The sequence below is a fragment of the Chenopodium quinoa genome, unplaced genomic scaffold (assembly GCF_001683475.1).
Source record: "Chenopodium quinoa cultivar QQ74 unplaced genomic scaffold, ASM168347v1, whole genome shotgun sequence".
NCBI lineage: Eukaryota > Viridiplantae > Streptophyta > Magnoliopsida > Caryophyllales > Amaranthaceae > Chenopodium > Chenopodium quinoa.
Genome location: NW_018742263.1, coordinates 6,072,852 through 6,093,902, shown reverse-complemented (window position 1 = coordinate 6,093,902; position 21,051 = coordinate 6,072,852). Strand labels below are relative to the sequence as shown.

Sequence of the window (21,051 nt, the reverse complement as noted above, 5' to 3'; positions counted from 1 at the left end):
TTTCCTGCTCATCGTTATAGCCAATCTCAATTCTTCTGTAAAATGCAAACTGCTTCTCTGTACTCTAATAGCCTGAAGAACTCCACTCCAAATCTCAGCTGAAAAACGGCAATAAAAAAATAGATGCTCAACAGTCTCAAGATCAGCATCTTGGCACATCACACAATTAACAGAGCACTCAACACCCTAAGCACTCAATCTATCAGCAGTATCAAGTCTATTCTGAACAGCAAGCCAAAGAATGAACTTACTACGAGGGCTAGCTTTGGAATTACATATAACTCTTCTCCAGGAAACTTTCTCAAAAGGCCCCTGCAACTTTCGATACATCTTGTCAATAGAAAACTTATTCTTCACCATAACCTCAGACTAAGGTATACCAGAAAGGTACTCTCTGGCCTGAAATATCTTTTTAAGATTCCAACAACAGGACTTAGGAATGGGCATAGTGAAGATATTCCTCCCTTTTACATAATAACTATCAACCCATCTGACCCAAAGCTTATCTTTCTTAAAAGCTAAAGCCCACAAAAGCTTAGCAATAATACCAAAATTAATAAAACTCAAGAACTCAAAATAACAAAACGCATCGTATACCCCAAAAAAATCAAAATAATAATAAAAAAAATCAAAAATAAACAAAGAATTCCCCGAAAAAAATTAGAAAATCAAAATTAAATAAAAAACCTAAAAAACGCATCCTATTTCACTAGAACACTCATACAATTTCAAAAATCAGAACACCAAGATTAAAATTAATAAAACTCACAAAAAACACGAAAAAAAATAAAAATAAAAACATAAAAAAAAAACCAGAATACTCATGCAATTTCGAATTAAACATAAACCAAGAAACCCTCGAATAATCAAATATTAACCGGAACCATAGACTCATAAACACTCATCAATTAAACCCAGAAAATTCCAAAATCAATTAAACATACCAATTAAAAAATCAATTAAACCCAGAAACCCTAACCTCGAAAAATCAAACCCAAAAACTGCGAAAAAGAGCGAAAATTGATGTTGATGAAGTAAATCTATCGGTGTTGTTGATGTTGGTGTTGCTGGTGTGGTGGTGGCGTGGTGGTGATTTCGTGGGTAATGGGTTTTTTTCCCCGGTGGAGTTGGGTAGTTTCGGTGGTTTTGATGGTGGTTGGGTAATAGGGATTTTATGGAGGATGAAGGAGGAGAACGAAGGAGAGAGGACAAAGGAGAGAGAAGGAGAGATGAGAGATCGAAGAGGAAGAAGGAGAAGAGAGAACGGAGGGGAGAGAAGGGATAGAAGGAGAGATGAAAAGATCTTAAGGCGGTGCCAATCTTCATTTGAAACTCCGCTTTTTTTCCCATATTTTTCCCACTAATTTTGAAAAACCGGTGTCCTTAAGGCGGTGCCAATCTTCATTTTTCACCTAGTGCTAGGATTAGTGTGGCACATCTTCAAAACACTAGGCACCTCTTCATTTGAACACAACACCTAAGTAAGACTCCTCTCTTGTATAAGATGGGATCATCCTACACATAGTGTCTTGCCTCTCTCCTGAGCTTCTTTCGTTGATTCTTAGTAAAGGAAGGTGGAAACTCCCCACATGCAAAAAAGTTCAATAAGTCGGCAAACCATAGGATCTCCTTTGCCTCAATAGCATATAAGAAGTCACCAAGCATCCTATCCTCAATCGGATAACCATCATCATGAATTTGAGAATCCTCAAGGCGAGAGAGATGGTCCGCCACAACATTTTTCGCTTCTCAATGTAAAAAGTTTGAAGTTCAAGTACCCACCAGATCAACCTAGGCTTGGATTCTTTTTTAGCAAAAAGGTACTTTAGAGTCTTTGGCCCCAACAAATAACAACAGAACTTCTCAAAAGCATGAACAATAGCCAAAAATTCTTTTTCCATTGTGGTGTAATTCCGTTGAGCACCATTTAGAGTCTTGGACAAAAAATAGATCACATGGAGCTTCTTTTCTACTCTTTAACCCAAGAAACCTCCAATTGCCGAATCACTTGAATCGCACATCAACTCAAAAGGTAAATCCCATCTTGGGGCTTGAACAATAGGACTAGAGATTAGAGCCTTCTTCAACTTAGTGAATGCCTCCAAATACTTATCATCAAATACAAACTTATCATCCTTTTAAAGAACATCTTTGAGGGGCTTTGCAATGAGCGAGAAATCCTTGATAAATCTTCTATAAAACCCGGCATGTCCTAAGAAAGATCTCACTCCTTTCACATTGACCATAGGTGGAAGCTTCTCAATAACCTCAATTTTCGCTTTGTCCACCTCTATCCCCTTGTAAGAAATCTTATGGCCTAGGACTATGCCTTCCTCTACCACAAAATGACACTTTTCCCAATTAAAAACCAAGTTCACCTTCTCACACCTTGCTAGACATTTCTCAAGGTTTTCAAGGCATGCCTCAAATGAAACACCTCCTACGGAAAAATCGTCCATAAACACCTCCATCTCCTCCTCCAACTTATCTCCAAATATACTCATTATGCATCTTTAAAATGTTACGGGAGCATTACAAAGGCCAAACGACATTCTCCTATAGGCAAATGTTTCATATAGACAAGTGAAGGTTGTTTTCTCTTGGTCATCCGGGTGGATAGGGATTTGAAAAAATCCCGAATAACCATCAAGAAAACAATAGAACTTGTGCCTCGTTAATCTCTCATAATTTAATCAATAAAAGAAAGAAGGAAGTGATATTTCTTTGTAGATGTGTTTAGACGTCTATAGTCTATACACATCCTCCATCCCGTGACCGTCCTCGTCGGAATGAGCTCAGCTTTTTCATTCTCAATGACGATCATACCTTCCTTCTTTGGGATGACATGAATGGGAGAAACCAACCTAGAACTCGAGATGGGGAATATAATTCCCGCATCCAAAAGTTTGGTGATCTCCTTCTTCAATACCTCTCCCATTTAGGGATGTAGATTTCGTTGCCTCTCAATAGAAGGTAGAGCACCCTCCTCAAGGGTTATGTGATGTGTACATAAAGCAGGGCTTATACCTTTGAGATCATCAATGTTATAACCCAAATAACCTTGGTGCTTTCTCAAAACACAACACAACTCTTGAGCTTGGCTTTCACTCAAAGAAGAGCTAACAACCTCGAGAAAAGTGGAGTTGGGTCCCAAGAATTCATACCTAAGGTGTGATGGAAGAGGTTTGAGCTCAACCATTGGAACACCTTTACCTTCCTTTGATGTAGCCACTTGGAACGCTTCTTGGCTAGAAACGCTCAAACACATTTGCTCTTCAACATCCTCAAGGCCTCCGTTGAGCATACCTTCATACAAAGCCATCTCCTTTCTAGGAGCACCTATATTTTCCTTACTCAACAAAACATTCTCAAGAGCATCATTAGAAGTGAGCAATTGCTCAAGCATGGAAGACACAACATGATCAAGAGAATCAATCAACATGCAATCTTCTAAAGAAGAACTTGGATACTTCATACTATCATTCAAGTAAAATTCTATAACCTCATCCCCTACTTTAAGTGAAATTTTAGCACTCTTCACATCTATCATAGCACTCGAAGTAGAAAGGAATGGTCTCCTTAGAATGATTGGAATGCTATCATCTTCATCCATCTCAAGAACCACAAAATCCACTAGAATAACAAATTTCCTAACCCTTAAAAGGACATCCCCCACCTTACCCTTAGGAAACTTAATTGACCTATCAGCCAATTCCAAAGTGATGTTGGAAGGTAAGAGTTCCCCTAGCTTAAGTCTTTGGTATACCGAATATGGCATAAGGATAACACTAGCACCTAAGTCATGTAAGGCATTCTCGATTTGAATTTTGCAAATGGCACAAGGGATGGAAAAGTTTCCGATGTCTTTTTGCTTAGGTGGCATCTTGTTAATTATAATTGCACTACAATTCTTGGTCAAGTTCACCGTCTCTACAACATCACAAGTCCTCCTACCTCTCAAATTGTCTTTGAGGAGTTTTGCATAGTTGGGCATTTGGGTGACAACTTCGGTAAATGGTAGAGAAAGGTGAAGTTTCTTAAGCATGTCAATAAATCTTCCAAATAGTTCATCCAACTTGTGTCTCATGAATTTATGTGGATAAGGAAGCTTGGATTTCACAATTTTTTCTCCACTCTCACCTCACTAGGTTTCTCAATCTCAACCTCACTCAAAGATGCACCATCTCTCTCATATTCTACCAAAACCTCGTTTGTGGACTCCTTGTTCTTACTCTTCCTAGGCAAGATCTCCTCAAGAACATTACCACTCCTTGTAACAATAGCTTTTACCGGTCTCTTAGGATCTAGGCCATAGGAAAGTAAACAAGAAGGACAAGCTTGGTTTTTCAAAGCATTAGCAAGTTGAGAAATTTGGTTTTTAAGCATCTTATTATGAGTCATCATTTCATTAAATTTCTTGTCACTTACGGCCATGTAAGTGTTCAACAACTTCGTTTGATATTCAATGATTTCTTCCAAATTAGTCCTAGAGGAAGAAAATAATAATTGAACATAGGAATTATCATTTTGGGTCTTTGAAGCAAATCCGGGTGTGGGACCCCTTTAAGAGTCATTTTGAAAATTTCCCCTATTTTGATTGTTCCAATTACCTCTACCTTAATTATGGTTACCATAACCTTTGTTATGATTACCATAATTTTGGTTTTGATTTTGGCCATTATAACCTTGGTTGTTATAGTTATCTCAGGAGTTTTGGTTCTCATGGTTCCTATTACCACCACCTTGGTGGTAGTTGTCAAAATTGTCATGGTTATTGTAATTCCAATTCCATTGACCTCTTTTATACTCAAACCTTGAATCCTTATTAATTAACACATAGTTCACATGCTCATTCAAATTTCCATCTTGATCATCACAAACATCCATACATGCATAAGGGCAATTAGAAGCATCATGATCATATGATCCACAAACATCACAAAACAAGCATGCAATAGGTATATTACTAAAAAAGGGAGAGGGTTGAGGATTAGAAGACATACCTCTCCCCTTAGATTGGGAGGGAAAACACGAGACTTGGGAGGTAGAACTTTCCAACTTTGCCTTGATAGAGGACATTTCCTGCCCCAAGTTTGTCATTTGTGAGGAGAGATTGTTTATTGCATTTAGATGATCAACCGAGTACACCGAAGATCTACTCATGCTAGTTGACTCTCTTTCTCCATCTTGCCAATCTCTATATTATCTCACTACGTCTTCAATTATGTCTACCACTTCCTCTTCCATTTATTCATGATGGGACCTCCGGATCCTCCATCTAGAAATGATTTACTTGAGGACTAAGGCCTCCATAGAATATTCGAATAATATTGTAAGTAGGAATTCCATGGTGAGGACATTCCCTTTAATACTCTTTGTATTTCTCCCATGCTTCATACATGCTCTCACTAGGCTTTTGTTTGAAACCTTGAATCAAAGCTCTAGCCTCGGCCGTTTTCTTCTGTGGATAGAAACGGGATTGAAACTCCTTGGTCACTTCGTCCCATGTCCTTAGAGAATTCAGCTTAACCTCCTTGTCTAGCCATTCCAAGGCATGCAGTATGAGGGAAAAGGGAAAGAGCTTGAGGCGGATGAATTCTTGGGGAATTCCATTCACCTTGATAGAATTACAATATTTTTCGAGCTCCTTGAGATGATTTAGTGGGCTTTCATGGTTGGACCCACTAAATTTTCGCCTCTCTATCAAAGTGATCATTGTCGGCCATATCTTTAAAATCATTCTCCGCTGTTTTAGGTGGAGCAATACCACTCTCAAACCTGTAAACACCAAGAATCCCTAATTTTTTCAATGCCACCCTTGGATTTTCTCCCACTCTTACTTGTTCTTCTTGTTTTGGTTTTTCTTCACTTGAAGTGGTAGAACTTAAAGATCATCTAGCAACCATTAATCTTGCAATAGTCCTCTCAATCTCCGGATCAAATGGCACTAGTGAATGACCAGGTGCTCTATGCATACAATCTCAAAAGAAATGATTAGTAGCACGGCTACAAGTGTAGCCTAAAAGAAAAATATTTTTGTTATTTTCAATTAAGGATGAAATAGACTCAACAAATATAACAAAGCACCAATATCATTCCCCGACGACGACGCCATTTGGACGCAAGGAAAATGTAAGTCATTTTCTACCCTTTCTTAGAGCCAAACTAATTTGGTAAACACTCGACCAACTTAATACGAGTATATGGTAAGTCAAGGGTCGAACCTAAAGGAATGAGTAGGTGTAAGCTATAGCCTATGTCAAGCTATTTCGAAGAATAAAGAAGGTTATGGTTTGTAACTAAGGTATCAAGAGAGCTAAAATACTCAATTAATTCAATATACTAAACATTAAGGATATAGGTTTCACATGTAAGCTCAATGATTATGCTAATTGATGGATCACTCAATCAATTCAAACATCACAAAGGACAAACAATAGTTGCAATAAATGGAATTCAAAAGCTATCCACTATAAACCAAACAAGGGTTCACTATGAATGACAATCAAGGAAAATCACAATAAAATTCAATCAATTAAAGCAATTATCAAATCAAGGGTTCATATTGAAAATTGTAATGCAATCTAGATAAATGTTATAGGTTGATTAATCCTAGTCTAAGTAATCACATGCACAACTATGTTAACCAATTTAATTGCAACAATTCAATCAATCAAGGATCATCAACTAGAAAAATCATCAATCAAGCATGCTTCCCTTTCTTCCTAGCAACTAATCTACTCACTATTCATGGTGAAATTGAAAAACAAAACAAATTCAATCACAAACATATTCATTGCAAGTTTAATCAAGAAGAAATTCAATCACTCATAAAATTCTAAAGCAAATAATGAAATTAAAACCAAACATTCAAGAATTAAAGGAAATTGCAATAAAAGTAAATTGAAAGGAAAAAAAATTTCACAAGTTTTCAATCAATTGAAGAAGAAATCCAGGATCAAATTGAAATCAAAGATCAAATTCAAGTACAATAAAGTAATATTTGGCTTCTCTCTCTACTTTATCTCTCTACTATTTCTAGAAAAATAAGTGTCAAGTACAAAATAAGTCGTCTCCCTAAAAAAAGGAAAGTCAAAAGCTATAAATAGAAAATCGAGCGAAAGGGATCGGGTCTCCTAGTGCTTGCGCACCACCCAGGCCGCACGCGCGCACACCTTGGTCTACGCGCATGCACCACATATGTCGCGCATGTACCCCTGCTTTGGTTCTCGTGGCCTGCCTTCTTCGCTTACTCAATTAACCTCTGCGCTCTCGATCATCCCTATCATTGGTGCACTCAAGGCGATGCTCGTGAGAAGGGAAGCTCTTATATCTTACAAGCACTTGAACACTTCGAGCCAAAGCGCTTGCGGAGGTAGCTTCAATTGCATGTTTGGATTCCCGAACTTATCTCCATCAAACTCCTTGTATGCGCTCGAGCTTCTCCTTGGTAATAAAACCTCGGGAAACTCAACACCTACAAAACAAGTCAATCAAACGAATAAGCGAGAGAAATAGTCAAGAAATGAATAAAATAACAAGAAAAGCACTACAAGTATGCATATCTCTAAACTTACACACAAACACGCAAAACCAACATTATTATGTAAAAACACTACATAAAAGAATAAAAACGAGTATAAAACTACAAATAAAACCTAGCCTAAGAGCGCCATAAAAGACACTCATTAATTGTTAAAATAAAAGAAAAGATATGGAAATGCATATACTTAAGTGCACGGCATAAATGAATTAACATCCCACCAAACATGATAGAATACCCTCCACCAAGCTTGAATGAGACAATATGCTCAAACATAAACCAAAGAGTCCAAGGGAGGGGAAAAGAAAGAAATCAATCCAACAAACTAACATATATCCACCAAGTCACTAACCATTAGTGGAAGAGCGAGGAAAGATATTACCAGATATAGGTGGGTGTAAATACCCGCAAATGAATCAATTTAACCTTTCAAAGCCAATTTCTTCTTGAATTGAATCTTGGTTTCCATGTGCTAGCAGAAATAGGCGTCAAACTTCCTTGATTCTTGATCCAAACCATTGCATAAGAGTATATCAAGTCATGTACCTAGCAAGGGGCACACAAACATTTCCATGAGAGAAAATCTAATCTAAAAAGAAAGTAAAATGAAAGCAATAAAAACTCGGGTTACTTCCCGAAAAAGGCTTATTTAACGTCCAATCGAGATCGCTATAGTAAATAATATTGCTACGCACGCAAGAGCTTGTCAAATGCACTACTAATCATTTCATAAGATAAAAAGTATGAAAATTAGTAAATAAGAACGTGTAACAAGATTATTGCACATATGTGAGGAGGAAGATGCCAAAATAAAGAAAAAAATCAAAAGAAAAATTAAGAAAATAAGAAGAAAAATAAGAAGGAGAGGAAGAAGATAAAGAATAAAAAAGCAAAACCTCTTCAAATTCTTTTTGGGTGGCACAATTACCCATTTCCTTAATAATTGGAGGATGAGAAGGAAGAGTCTCATCAAAGACGAAAGGGTCCTCAATAGGCTCTACAACTAAAGAAGGAACATAGGATGATAGGAGATATGGTCAAATTTCCTTGAAAAAGGGACATGAGAAAGGGGAGGAGAAACAATGGTCTCACAAAGCCTCACATCACCTATGAGGGCATGAAAATCAGTCATAGAAATCTCAAAAGAAAACTCATGACTCACATCTCCCTCAAACAAAAACTCTTCAAGAGAAATAACCTCATCATCCTCTCTATCACACCGATGCACAACAACTTCCTCATCAAGCTCAAAGTATAGAGTCTCAAACCATGCGTGAAAGGATAAAGGTTACTCTCAAACTCATCTCTTTCTAATGAAGATTGCTAATGAACTCTCTCAAAAGGCTATAGTGTTTTGTTACTCCTTCAATGAATATACTAGAAATAACCTTAAAAGAGTCCAAAGACTCATGGATAGAAGGGTCACAAAAATGCAAAGTAGACTCTTAAAGATATGGAAGGGGGTTGGAATCCTCAAAATAAAAAATTTCTTCATTCTCAACTCCTCCACCATCACTAAAGAGATTCTCAATCTTTTTTGGTAGCTCAAACTCATCCTCATGAAATCCCTCATTCAAAATTAAAGATGGCTCACTCATATCTTCACCAAGGGAAGCTCTCAAAAGGGGTAAATATGGGGAAGGATGACACTCAAGCTCAAATGGGGAATGAAAAGGATCAAAACCGTAAAAACCCTCTCATCACAAGAAAATCTTCTCTAACCTTCACACCCTTGGCCCAAATCATCCTCAAAAACACTCTCACACTCCAAATGTGGTGCCTCACCTCCATTTACATAAACTATACCACTCATCACTTCGGCAAGCCTTACTTCTCTTAATTTTTGTTCCTCTTGAAGCTCTTGAACTTGTTGGGTGAGATATTGTATTTAAGGAAGAGTTTGGCATCAATGTTATTGGGTTGAGGTTCATGGTCAAAATCAAATTGCATATCATCAAAATTAGCACAAACATCATCACAATGAGCATAAGAGGGAAGGGGTCAACATGCATATTTGGATCATCACAAGGCATATTAGAAGCATCAAGAGAATTCATGCAAAAATTAAAAGAATCTTGACATTAAGAATCAAAACAAGAAACATGATATTCTCTATCATAAGAATCTCTAGCAAGCCCAGTGAAGAAATTCGAAGAATCATGCATAGACAAAAGATGGAATCTACTATTATACATATTCTGAACCATTCCCCTATAATACTCATCATACCCCAACAAGCTATACTACAAGCATCACTAAGAGAACACCCATGGGAATTAAGAAAACCATATAATCCATAAAAGTAAGCATAGAAGGGTTCATCGTCAAATTGAGGAAAAGATAAGCATATTTTAATACAAAAACACAAAGAAAAGTAAACAAAAAAATCAAATAATATACAAAAACCTAGCTAATCTAATCAACAAACATTAAAGAACGCCGTAGTCCCCAGCAATGACGCCAAAATTTGATCGCGGGTTAATAGGTCATTGGGACTACTACCCCTAACCAAATTAAATATTTATAAAACCTTATCAAACACCAAACTAGTTAATGGCAAGTAAAGGGTCAAACCATGAAGACTAAGTGATATCTTAATTTTTTTTTTCATTTTTCCTTTTTTGTGAGGCAATAATCCCAAGTAAGGTTCTCGGGATTTTCTTTTTAAACTGTAGAATAGAAAAATAAATTATGCAAATAGGCACGTTTAAGAATGGGAGTATTGATGACGTCCTATAAAGGGATGTGAACTTCTAATGAAGAATCTCATGAGAAATAATGTCATTAGTTCGATTATAAAGTACGTAAACAAATCATCATAATTGAAAACAGTATCACGTGAAATTTTCCATCTTGCGCTAAGGTGGAAAGTGCAACTTCAATAAAAAACAACTAAGTAAGACAACTTTGTTAACCAATGAAATATTATTAGCACCTACATAATGATTAACCTTTAAGCGGTAATATCGTTGATGTAGAGAAAATAGGTTGTTATCTAATCTTCCTTAGAGCCAAACAAATTTATAATTACTTAACAAACCTAAATACAAGTATAGAGGTAAGTGAAGGGTCGAATTACTAGGAATGGTTATGTTCAAGTATTTTTAATGAACGTCTAAGCTAGGTCAAAGTCGAAGGTGAAAGGTAACACTAATCAACTACTTAAACCAAGAACCAAAAAAATAAACACTATGAAATAAGCATCAACATGCATTCATGATAATCAAGCTAACTAGGGAGTCTAGCAATGCAAGCAATGTAAAGACAAATAGTAAGAGCAATTAGGAGCATTCAATTAATCATCCTCATACTCTCTAACCTAGATTTCTCTAGCGCTAAACAATAAGAAGAAACATAATCAAATACTCAACCAATTATGATCAAATCGATATCATGTGGTCATGTCAATCAATTCAATCATGCAATCAAGCTTAGCATCATGTTTCCCTACTCTAATCAAACTAGACAATATGCAAACCTCTATTAATCAAATTAAACCCCTAGTACAAAAGTGACATTAGGTAACACTAAATGGTAACACTTTTATAGTTATGAACTTATCTGATATATAAGTAACACTTGAGTAATACTTTAGTTTTAAGTAACACTTTGTTGTAACACTTTTATATTAGGTAGCTGTAGACGTCTTTCGAAGCGCGCCTACGTTAGCATGTTGTGATTATGCTTGGAACTCATAGGAAGAGAGAATTGACGTATACGATTTGGGACAAATAAAGTAGGGAGCCGCCTACAAGTTTTAAAGGAACTTGTAAACCGTTCATGGATCATAAAAGGCAACCATAATAAAGGGACAACGATAGGCAACAACGATTGACCCGTAAAGGTTACACCCTATTCATAATCCATGAGATTACTAACTCCATATGGTTCGGAACCACAAAAGGAGGATCAGTGATGATAGTACAAAGTGAGTCATGGAGTCACGTTCGCCCGTATTGGCCTCTACTCAGTTCTTATAGTGAAAAGTGATTTCTGCGATCTCAAAAGCATGCAAACAAAGATTCAATTTGATCCAAACTATTATTAGGATAAATTGGTTGAATATTAATGCATCATATAATTCTATAATATCGTGATCACTTGATTAAACAACAAGATTAAAAAGGAACTTAAACCGGTTGTCCAAATTATCTTATTAGGCGTGATTTTCAAATACATATTCCCTTTAACATGCAATATGGTGATCCATAATAATAGAATAAAGTGTTGTGAAATAAGGGGAAAGATGATAGATTGAAAGAGAATAAATCTTTGTATATTATTCCATATGATAAGGTGTATATATACATACAATATATTAGGGTTTAATTGGATAAGAATATAAACCCTAGATGTAGATTAATTCGGAATGATACAAAGGAGGATAATGGATATCCACAAATATTTCGTAACACTCCCCTTGGATGTCAATTATCTAAGATTGTGTCTCATTAAAGCCTTACTACGAAAAACCCTGTGGGATAAAAAAATAGTGAAGGAAAAAGAGTACATCATTCTTCGTAATACGCTCGAGATGCTGCCTCATTAAAAAGAGTGCAACGCATATTTACTCCCCCTGATGAATACATAATTTGAGATCTTCTAGTGACGCAACAATGAATCCAATATGTTGTGTATCTTCTCATATGTAGTAAAATTTCACTGGTTGATATGATCTTCGATCCTCCTAAACTGAAATTGCATCTTCAAGTCTTCACGCTAACATGTGAAGTGTCTTCATTTCACCATACATGTGTTTATCTCTAATATCATTATTTAAAATCTTTGTTTAATAGTTGATTTAATAATTAAACTTATGCGTTTATGACTTCTTCTGGAAGTCGTTAATAATAGAAATTAATAATTATTATTTGATCAAACATTCATTAATAATCATTTGATGACAAAAATTGACATTTTTAATGTCGCTCTTCAATCTCAGATGAATTATAATATAACATATGCAATTATATACATTAATCATGGTTCTTCTGGACCATAGGAAACAGTCTCACGCATAAGTATTCCATTGATATTCTTTAGACGTTTCATAATTGACACTATAGATCTATTGCAAATACAAATAGTAAATCTCATTAACTCTCATATGCTCAAACTTTAGGTTGAGATGTCATTGATGTAGTTACATAGAATTTTTAAGAGTTTGATAGTAATTGCATTATTCAAGAGATAAACTTGGTAGGGATGGATAATTAAATACGTTGTATATAAGTTCTTCAGGAACTCTTTTTACATGATTTATAACGTACAATTAAAAAAGTGTCATCAATAATTTCATTACAATTATAAGTCCATTGGAATATAAAGTTCTCTTTCTAATTTTTCATCAAAGTTGTAAATATGTCTTAAATGAACATTCACATACATCACATCCATGGTAAGAAATTAATCCATGCAATATGAGATATATAAAACATGATAAACATATTAAACAAATCATACAATGAGTAATGCATCTAATTTCCTACATATGTAATAAACCATTAATCTACGACTCACATGCACATGAATATAAGACTCAAAATGATGCAAGACAGTATACAGTGTGGATTTTAAAATCCATATTTCATGGACTTCTGGTCGATGATAAACTTTAATTATTATCTTTATGTCAACAATAAAAAGGACATATATTCCAGATCCATTATTCTCTAGTCTATTATATCATGCATATGCATTATTTATCGGTCCATCAGATACCGGTATCATCATATAAAGGTACAATTTTAATTTGCATGATATTTTGACAATGATATCTGAATACATTTTTCATTGGTACCAACATAATTTTTCTTACATCATAGGCCATCTATTGTAATAATTCAGACATCTAGGCAACTTCAAAGGTATTTCATACACCTGGTATTAATATACTATTACACTATTAAAAGTGTCAACTTCACTATCTTGCCATTTACCACATCTTTATTTTGGAACCGATTATATAATCTACACTTCAGGTGTAGTGTTTCAAGTATATGCAATTGGCAAACTTTATCTCAATGTGAAACATATCTTTATAGGATATTGACGAAAGTTAGCTAGAAAACATTTCAAATTACCATTATTTATATAGGGATCATCAGTTTTTTTTCGCCAACTTACTCCAATTCTCCCCCTAAGTTGGTAAAATATCTCATTATGGGGAATAAATTTCCCTAGCTTGAACCCCACTGTGATCATACACTAAAGTACAATGGCGTCCAAAAGGGAAGAAGATAGAGCAAAAGAGTCGCCAACAAGTTTTAGGAACTTGTAAACCGTTCACGAGGTGAAGGTTACACCCCTTAACGATCCAAGAGATCGTCAACTCCATAAGGTCTAGAACCAAATAAGGGTTCGGGGATGAAGGTACAAACCCAACCTAAAAGAGATTGAACCTGCCCTAATAATAGGCCTCTACTTTATTCTGATCGTATTCATGTGCGCTTTTCAATTAACATGCAATCAATAGGATTAACCCTAAACCTGTTTATCTATGTTGGTTGAATATTAATGCACAAATAAAACTATCATTGGCGATCACTTGAATTTATAATCACAATTAACCCTAAACAAGATTATTAATTAATATCTTATTAAGCGCGATTACAAGTACTAAATTCCCTTTAAGCATGCATAAAGGCGTGATCAAGCAATAACAATAAATATCAAGCAACATAATAATCATAATCATGAATAATAATTATAATAATCATAATAATAATATCATCAAAATAATAATAATAATAATAATAATAATAATAATAATAATCATAATCATCATAAATTATAACAATTATAATCATAATCATGTTCATGTTAATATTAAAGCATAATAATAGCAAGATCCTAGGCATGATACTAACAAGATTAATAACAAATCCTAGCATGTCACTAAGCAATAAAAATCAAATCTTTAGCCCTAACATGATACTAACAATCATAAATATTAGGAAGAACATAGGAAGCATCGTAACAATCATATTTAATATTAAAATTACCCTTGACATGATACTAGGAATATCATAATAACAATATAAACATGATTTCTACATCATTAAAAACCATTAAATTACTTACTTTGATGCCTCGTACCTCTATCTAATAACAAAATACACACGTTAGTAACTTTAAGGAAAATAATAAATCAAAACAATTAAATTAAATAATTAAAATAGAGATTTGGGACCAAACCCTCAGAAATTAAACCTTTCACGTCTAGGGCGAAGACAACTTCGAATATGGATAGGTGTTTCTAGATCTAATGAATGCTTAATTTTGTATGCAAAAAGATTAGTTTAGAAAAAGGAAAGAGAGAGATGAATTAATCAAGAAAACTTGATGAGAATTAGCGAATGAAAACTGATTGTAGGTGAGAATTCGTGAATGAAAACGGAGTTTTTAATACGTTATTTATAGAGAAAATCAGCCAAAAAGATAAATTAACAAAACAGAGTCTAGCGCACGAAAAACAGAGGTTGGCGCCAGCCATTGGCCATTGGCGCCAGGCCTGGCTTCAATTCGTTTTTGAAAATCAGATAAGTTTGCCGTACTGGAGGATAAAACCGTATCTTTTCCTCGAAAATGCTATTTGATTTTAATTAAAACTCTAAAAAGTCAACAAAAGTCAATTTATCAATGTTAATTGAATTAGGAATGAAAAGAACCTTCTAGAAGAATCTAGAAGACTAAAACCATTCCTCATTGCATAAGGAATGATAAATCATATATTAGGCCCTCCCCAAGATCATTGTGTCGCATATAAGGCTCAAACTGGGCCCAATTTAGTAAATTGGCCATAACTTCCTCAATATTTATCGGAATTGGGCTTATAATATATCGTTGGAAAGCTCTTGTTAAGCCCAGCCCAACTACACTATTATTGGACCCATATCATAGACCAACCAAACTAGATTGGCTGTTTTCTTAAAATAAGTTTTCAAAAACATAGTGAAGAGAAAAAAAATTAAAACTATCCACAACACTAAACTTTCCACACTTTCGCTTCATTCGATTATGATTCGACGCGAAAGGTACTGATCACTGGGTTTGGTTTTGGGGAGACACAAATGAGTGTCTACACTCATATATAGGGGCATCACAGTTCTTCACCAACTTAGTATACAAATTTCCAATAAAATTCATTTCATAGGAGGATCATAATCAACAAAATTTATCTCTCAGAATAATTATATTAAAACAAGCTTTTATCTCTTCTTGAGAGAAATTTTTAAATTATTTCTTCATAGCGCATATGTATTTATTATTAAATCTTTCATAATTTGTTCTCTTCAGGAGATTAATACTTCAACATCAATGGGAGACATATGTTGTGCAGTTGAATTTTCTTCTTTTCCTTTTTCTTATGTGCTGACAGATTATAGCCCCAATCAAAAAAATTGTTATACAAGCATAAATCACTTACTTGCAATTTCACTAGTTTGTGATCTTCTTAATCTTTACAGACTTAAATAGTGTATTTGGTGAGCTTCTAGTCACTTGATATTTGACAATAATATATAAGTTATTTTGGTGAACTTCTTGTCACCCATTACTCTTTTATATAAGAAATCAAAACTTATTAACCCATGAAATTTTTCATATAAACAAATTATTGTGAATCACAATCCAAATATAGCTCAATCTCAATGTTATGTCTTGCCATTCAATTCATTTCATACATCTAACATTGATAGAACGTCAGCACGGTATCAAAAGAAACTTCAGATTTCCATAACGAGTAATTATTAAACCCGGATGGCCTAATTTAATTATCACATCTTGTCACTTCTTTAAATTTGAACTCTAGTCAGTTTTCTAACACTTGTGATTACTTTATTAAACTTACTTTAACCATGGCCATGAAATATGATGTGATATTATAACAGCAACATGTATTTCTTTATACAATTGGCAAGACAATCAATTAATATTTTATCCAATAATTACTCATACTCTACTGGAGTTTAAAGTATAAACTTGATACTTGTTAATCTTGTTGGATATTTCATACTCTTCTGGAGTCTTTTATATAATCATGAAACATATGAACTTTACTAAAAGTGATTTCTTCTAGAAATGTAATAAGATTTACCACTTCCTCAAATTTTTCATTGTCAATAGTGACTCCTTTCCTTTTCAAAGATACTTAATAATCTTTAGAACCTATTGATTTATCACGCTTTAGGCATGCTATAGGTTCATCAACAATTGATGTTGTACTTTTAGGACATGAATTTTAAATTAGAGTATTTACAACTAGTATATGATAAATGTCATTTGTTTATATCCATCTTTAGGATGGTATCATTTCAAAATATTTAATTAACATGTGGCCATTTCTATTAAATAAATCGTTGATATTTAAGTTATTGTATGTATCAAACTGACCATCAATGTATTATTTATTTATATGCAAGGATTACATACAATATCCCCCTAATCCTTACATATGGGGTATGGAATGAATCAATCCAACAACCTTTTAAATCCTTGCAACTTTTAAGCCGTAAACTCTTTTGGCAATGTCATGTATCAGGTAACGTGTTCCATTTAGCAAATACATGCTTATATAAAATTATACTTATAGAATACTTATCATGTTCCTCATGCTCAATTACATTCATCTTAAAAAAACAAAACCTATTATATTTATGGGTATAATAAAACGTTGATTATGTATAGTTTCTCACAATGTCATATTGTAATTTATAAACTTAAAAACATTATTTCTTGGTCCAACAGTTAATATGTAATCATCTTTGCAATTTTGATTAAGATTTTCAATGATTTGTAATTACGAAAACATAATGAAAATATGCTTCCTTTTAATCACATGAAATCTCTTCACTTATGGAGTGAGTAAATATAGTAATTTATGTATCTTCAATACTCACTTAGAATTCAATACCTAAAATACATTAAAAACCTTTTGTAAATTCTTTCTCATCGAATTGTGTCTATATATAGACGCATTAGTATCGCAGATGCTTTTTAGAAACATACTTTATTAGAAACTAATAGAATTTTCTAGGTCATATACGTATCTTTATATCATTTTTAGGGTTTTTAAACCTTTATAAATTTAAGGAACTTTAGGTCCATATATACGTGTAAGTATTTCATTTCAATTTATTCATTATTCTTATAATCCAATTCAACTTCATATATATAGGTATATAAACAAAATCAATCATACGCAAATTAACATTTCTAAGTTTTAAGACATAAGGAGTACGCATTATAGAGTATTAGTTTGCAAGTTAATAGTATTACACTACTTACATTTACCATTTTATATGTATATGATATCATACTTATTACTATCATGGCAAATTGTAATTCATCAATCAAATCCTTTTCTGATATGATTAACAAAATAATGGATTTGTCTATAATTTTGTTTTAAATTATTCAACATTGCATTTGAATCCAAAGGGGTTGTATACGTGTATTATCATAATTTAATTTGAGGTCAACTAGAAAATATCCACATAGTCAATTATATTAAATATATGGCATCATGTATATATTAGCAATCTCACTAATAAGAGAAATCAACACAAATGTATATATAAGGAATCATGCATAATTGTAACCATCATGTATAATAGATGTCAAGTTACTAACAAAGTTAGATCTAGAGACATAATACAATTTTATGACATATTTGTTTATCATTATATTTTAATTAGATAATTTAAAGTAATGCTCTTATAATATTAATATGTGATATTATACATAAATAATTGATAAAACAAACCAAATACATAGTACAAAGTATGATTTATCATGCATGTAAGGTAATTATCAAAGAGCCATCAAGTGAGTTCTAAGACTATATGTGAAACATATACTTCATTCGTAAGACTGTAAGAGCATCGATGGCAATGATTCAAAGTGAACAAAACAATATATAATTACAACAATCTGCAGGGCACAAAATAATAGACTTGTATTTGTATTTGTATTGCACTTGTTTAGTCTAATATGAATTGTTGGGAGGAATTATTATTCAAAATATTCATGCTAATTGTATATAAACCAATAATAAAATAATATAGTATAGTATATGCATACCTTTAATTACAATTGGATTGATTGCGTACTGTCAAATATAATCAGCTAGACCAAATCCCAAATTTTTTTAATGACTTTTTATTGCCACACTAAACAAATTTCTTTACCTTGTATACTTAGTTAGCAATAACAATCCATTATAATATTACTACAACCAATTTATAAAACTCTATCAATGCTTTATAATTGATCTTTTCTTATTAATATAGGATAAAAATTAATCATGATCTTTAGAAAATATATAAATTGCAAGAGGATAATTCTACAGAAAATATATAAATTACAAGAGGATAATTGAATATTTCTACACAAATTTTTTAAAAAGGCCGGTGTACAATATTTAGTGTATGGCGTGCGGCCCAATTTGAGGAATTATTGCCCTTTTCTAGTCTTCTCACGTGCCAGGTTTTTTTTTTTTTTTTTTTTTTTTTTTTTTTTTACTTTTTTATTTACCTCTTTCTGATTTTGTCCTCTCCTCCTGAAACACTCTCTGATTTTTTTCTCTCTCCTCTTTTCTTTTCTATATTTTGGTCTTTATACAATTATAATCTCCTTATCCTCTCTCTTTCTCCTCTTCATTGCATTTTCATCTTACCTCTTCTCCTTTTGTTTTTCCTTTCTCGTGTTTTAGTAGAATCAACTAAATTGGTTGATAAAAAATCTTTGAAGAAGAAAAAAGTTAAAGTGAAAATGTGTCTTAATTTAGTTGTTTTGATTCTTCGACTTTTAGGTTTTTTTATTTTTTTTTTGTTCTTTGTTTTTTATTTGATTCTACAATGGTGAAGAAGAAGAGTACAAAGAAGTCGTCAGAAGATGAAGGTGTGTTTTATTAATTTTTTCATGATTTTTTCAAAATGTTGATTATGTTAATGCAATTGAAAAAAGGCTGCAATTGCAAAGAAAAAGAAGAAAAAGAAAGATGCCGAGGAAAGAAGAAACGTTGCAAAGGAAGCAGAAGAAGAAAAAAAGGGTAACTTTTATGCATGAAAAGGGTACCTTCCATGGGTAAAAGGGTAACTTTTATGTATAAAAAGGGTACCTTTTGTGGGTAGAAAAGGTAACTTTTATGCACGAAAAGGATAACTTTTGTGGGTAAAAAGGGTAACTTTTATAGATAAAAAGGGTAACTTTTATACATAAAAAGGGTAACTTTTATAAATAAAAAGGGTAACTTTTGTGGGTAAAAAGGGTAACTTTTGTGGGTAGAAAAGGTAACTTTTATGCACGAAAAGGGTAACTTTTGTGGATAAAAGGGTAACTTTTATACATAAAAAGGGTAACTTTTGTGGGTAAAAAGGGTAACTTTTATAGATAAAAAGGGTAACTTTTGTGGGTAAAAGGGTAATTTTTATACATAAAAATGAAAATTTGATTTTAAAATGGAAAAAAATACCTGATTTTTCGATTGATACTTCACTCGTTCTCTAAATCCAAAGTTATGAAGGCTAGGAAATTTGATAAGAATATCAATTAGAAACCTAAATCAGAAAAATTTGAGAGCGAAATATCACAATTTAAGAATGTAGCACCAAAAAAAAAACCAATTTAAGAATGTTAGGGTTTGAAATTTGATAAAACGAAAAATCAATTGCAGACTGAGAAATATAGACAAAGGAAGCGAAACTCTATGAGAGATCATCCTAACAACAACCTTATTGTAATTTGAGGTTGAATGTGGTCGTAAATTTGGTAGTTTGTTGGAAGAGAGAGAGGAGAGAGAATAATACAGAGTATTGGGGATAATGAATTTATTGGTGGCACACGTGTGAGAATTGCTGATGTACAATAAATTACTGTACACCCGGGACACACAAAAGGTTTTGTTATTTTTATATCTTGTGCGGCTTCATTAATTAATAGGGATAATATAAGGGATGGAGCAGCAACTTAATTTCCTTCGTCAATTGAAGCGGCAAATAAGATTAAGCTAGAATAGATTTAATTTCCTTCATCAATATAGTCGAATTACAACAAAGGTCTACTGCAAGAAATCATTGGTGACAATTAACATGGCCGCATATTTACGTTCGACCGTGGTTTAGTCCTAATCTTAATTGATTGTGTTAGAGCTTTGGTGATCAATAATTAATTTACAATTCATTACAAATTCATATATTACGTAAAAAGATTCATGCTATTAAAATATTTTGCAAATCAAATCAAACGATATATAACTTCACATAATTGTATCCATATGCTATACATGTGATAATAGTATAATACTCATTTAAAACAAACCTAATTCTCATAGTAGATTAACATAATTCAATCGGGTAGAGTTTGGTGCTAATAACTGTTGTGAAATAAGGGGAAAGATGAGAGATTGAAAGAGAATAAATTTGTGTATATTATTCCATATGATAAGGTGTATATATACATACAATATATTAGGGTTTGATTGGATAAAAATATAAACCCTAGATCTA

The 21,051-nt window shown here is 33.2% G+C and overlaps 1 protein-coding gene across 1 annotated transcript; it reads right to left on the bottom strand.

The window, feature by feature from the left end:
• Nucleotides 1-2,938: 2,938 nt before the first annotated feature.
• LOC110683056 lies at nt 2,939-4,087 on the bottom strand. Its single transcript, XM_021859405.1, has one exon. It carries the CDS (start codon nt 4,085-4,087, stop codon nt 2,939-2,941), a length of 1,149 nt encoding a protein of 382 aa, XP_021715097.1.
• Nucleotides 4,088-21,051: the final 16,964 nt, after the last annotated feature.

What these genes read in the sequence shown, in the direction of transcription:
- LOC110683056 (XM_021859405.1), bottom strand. Translation starts at nt 4,087, where the DNA reads ATGAGACACAAGTTGGATGAACTATTTGGAAGATTTATTGACATGCTT.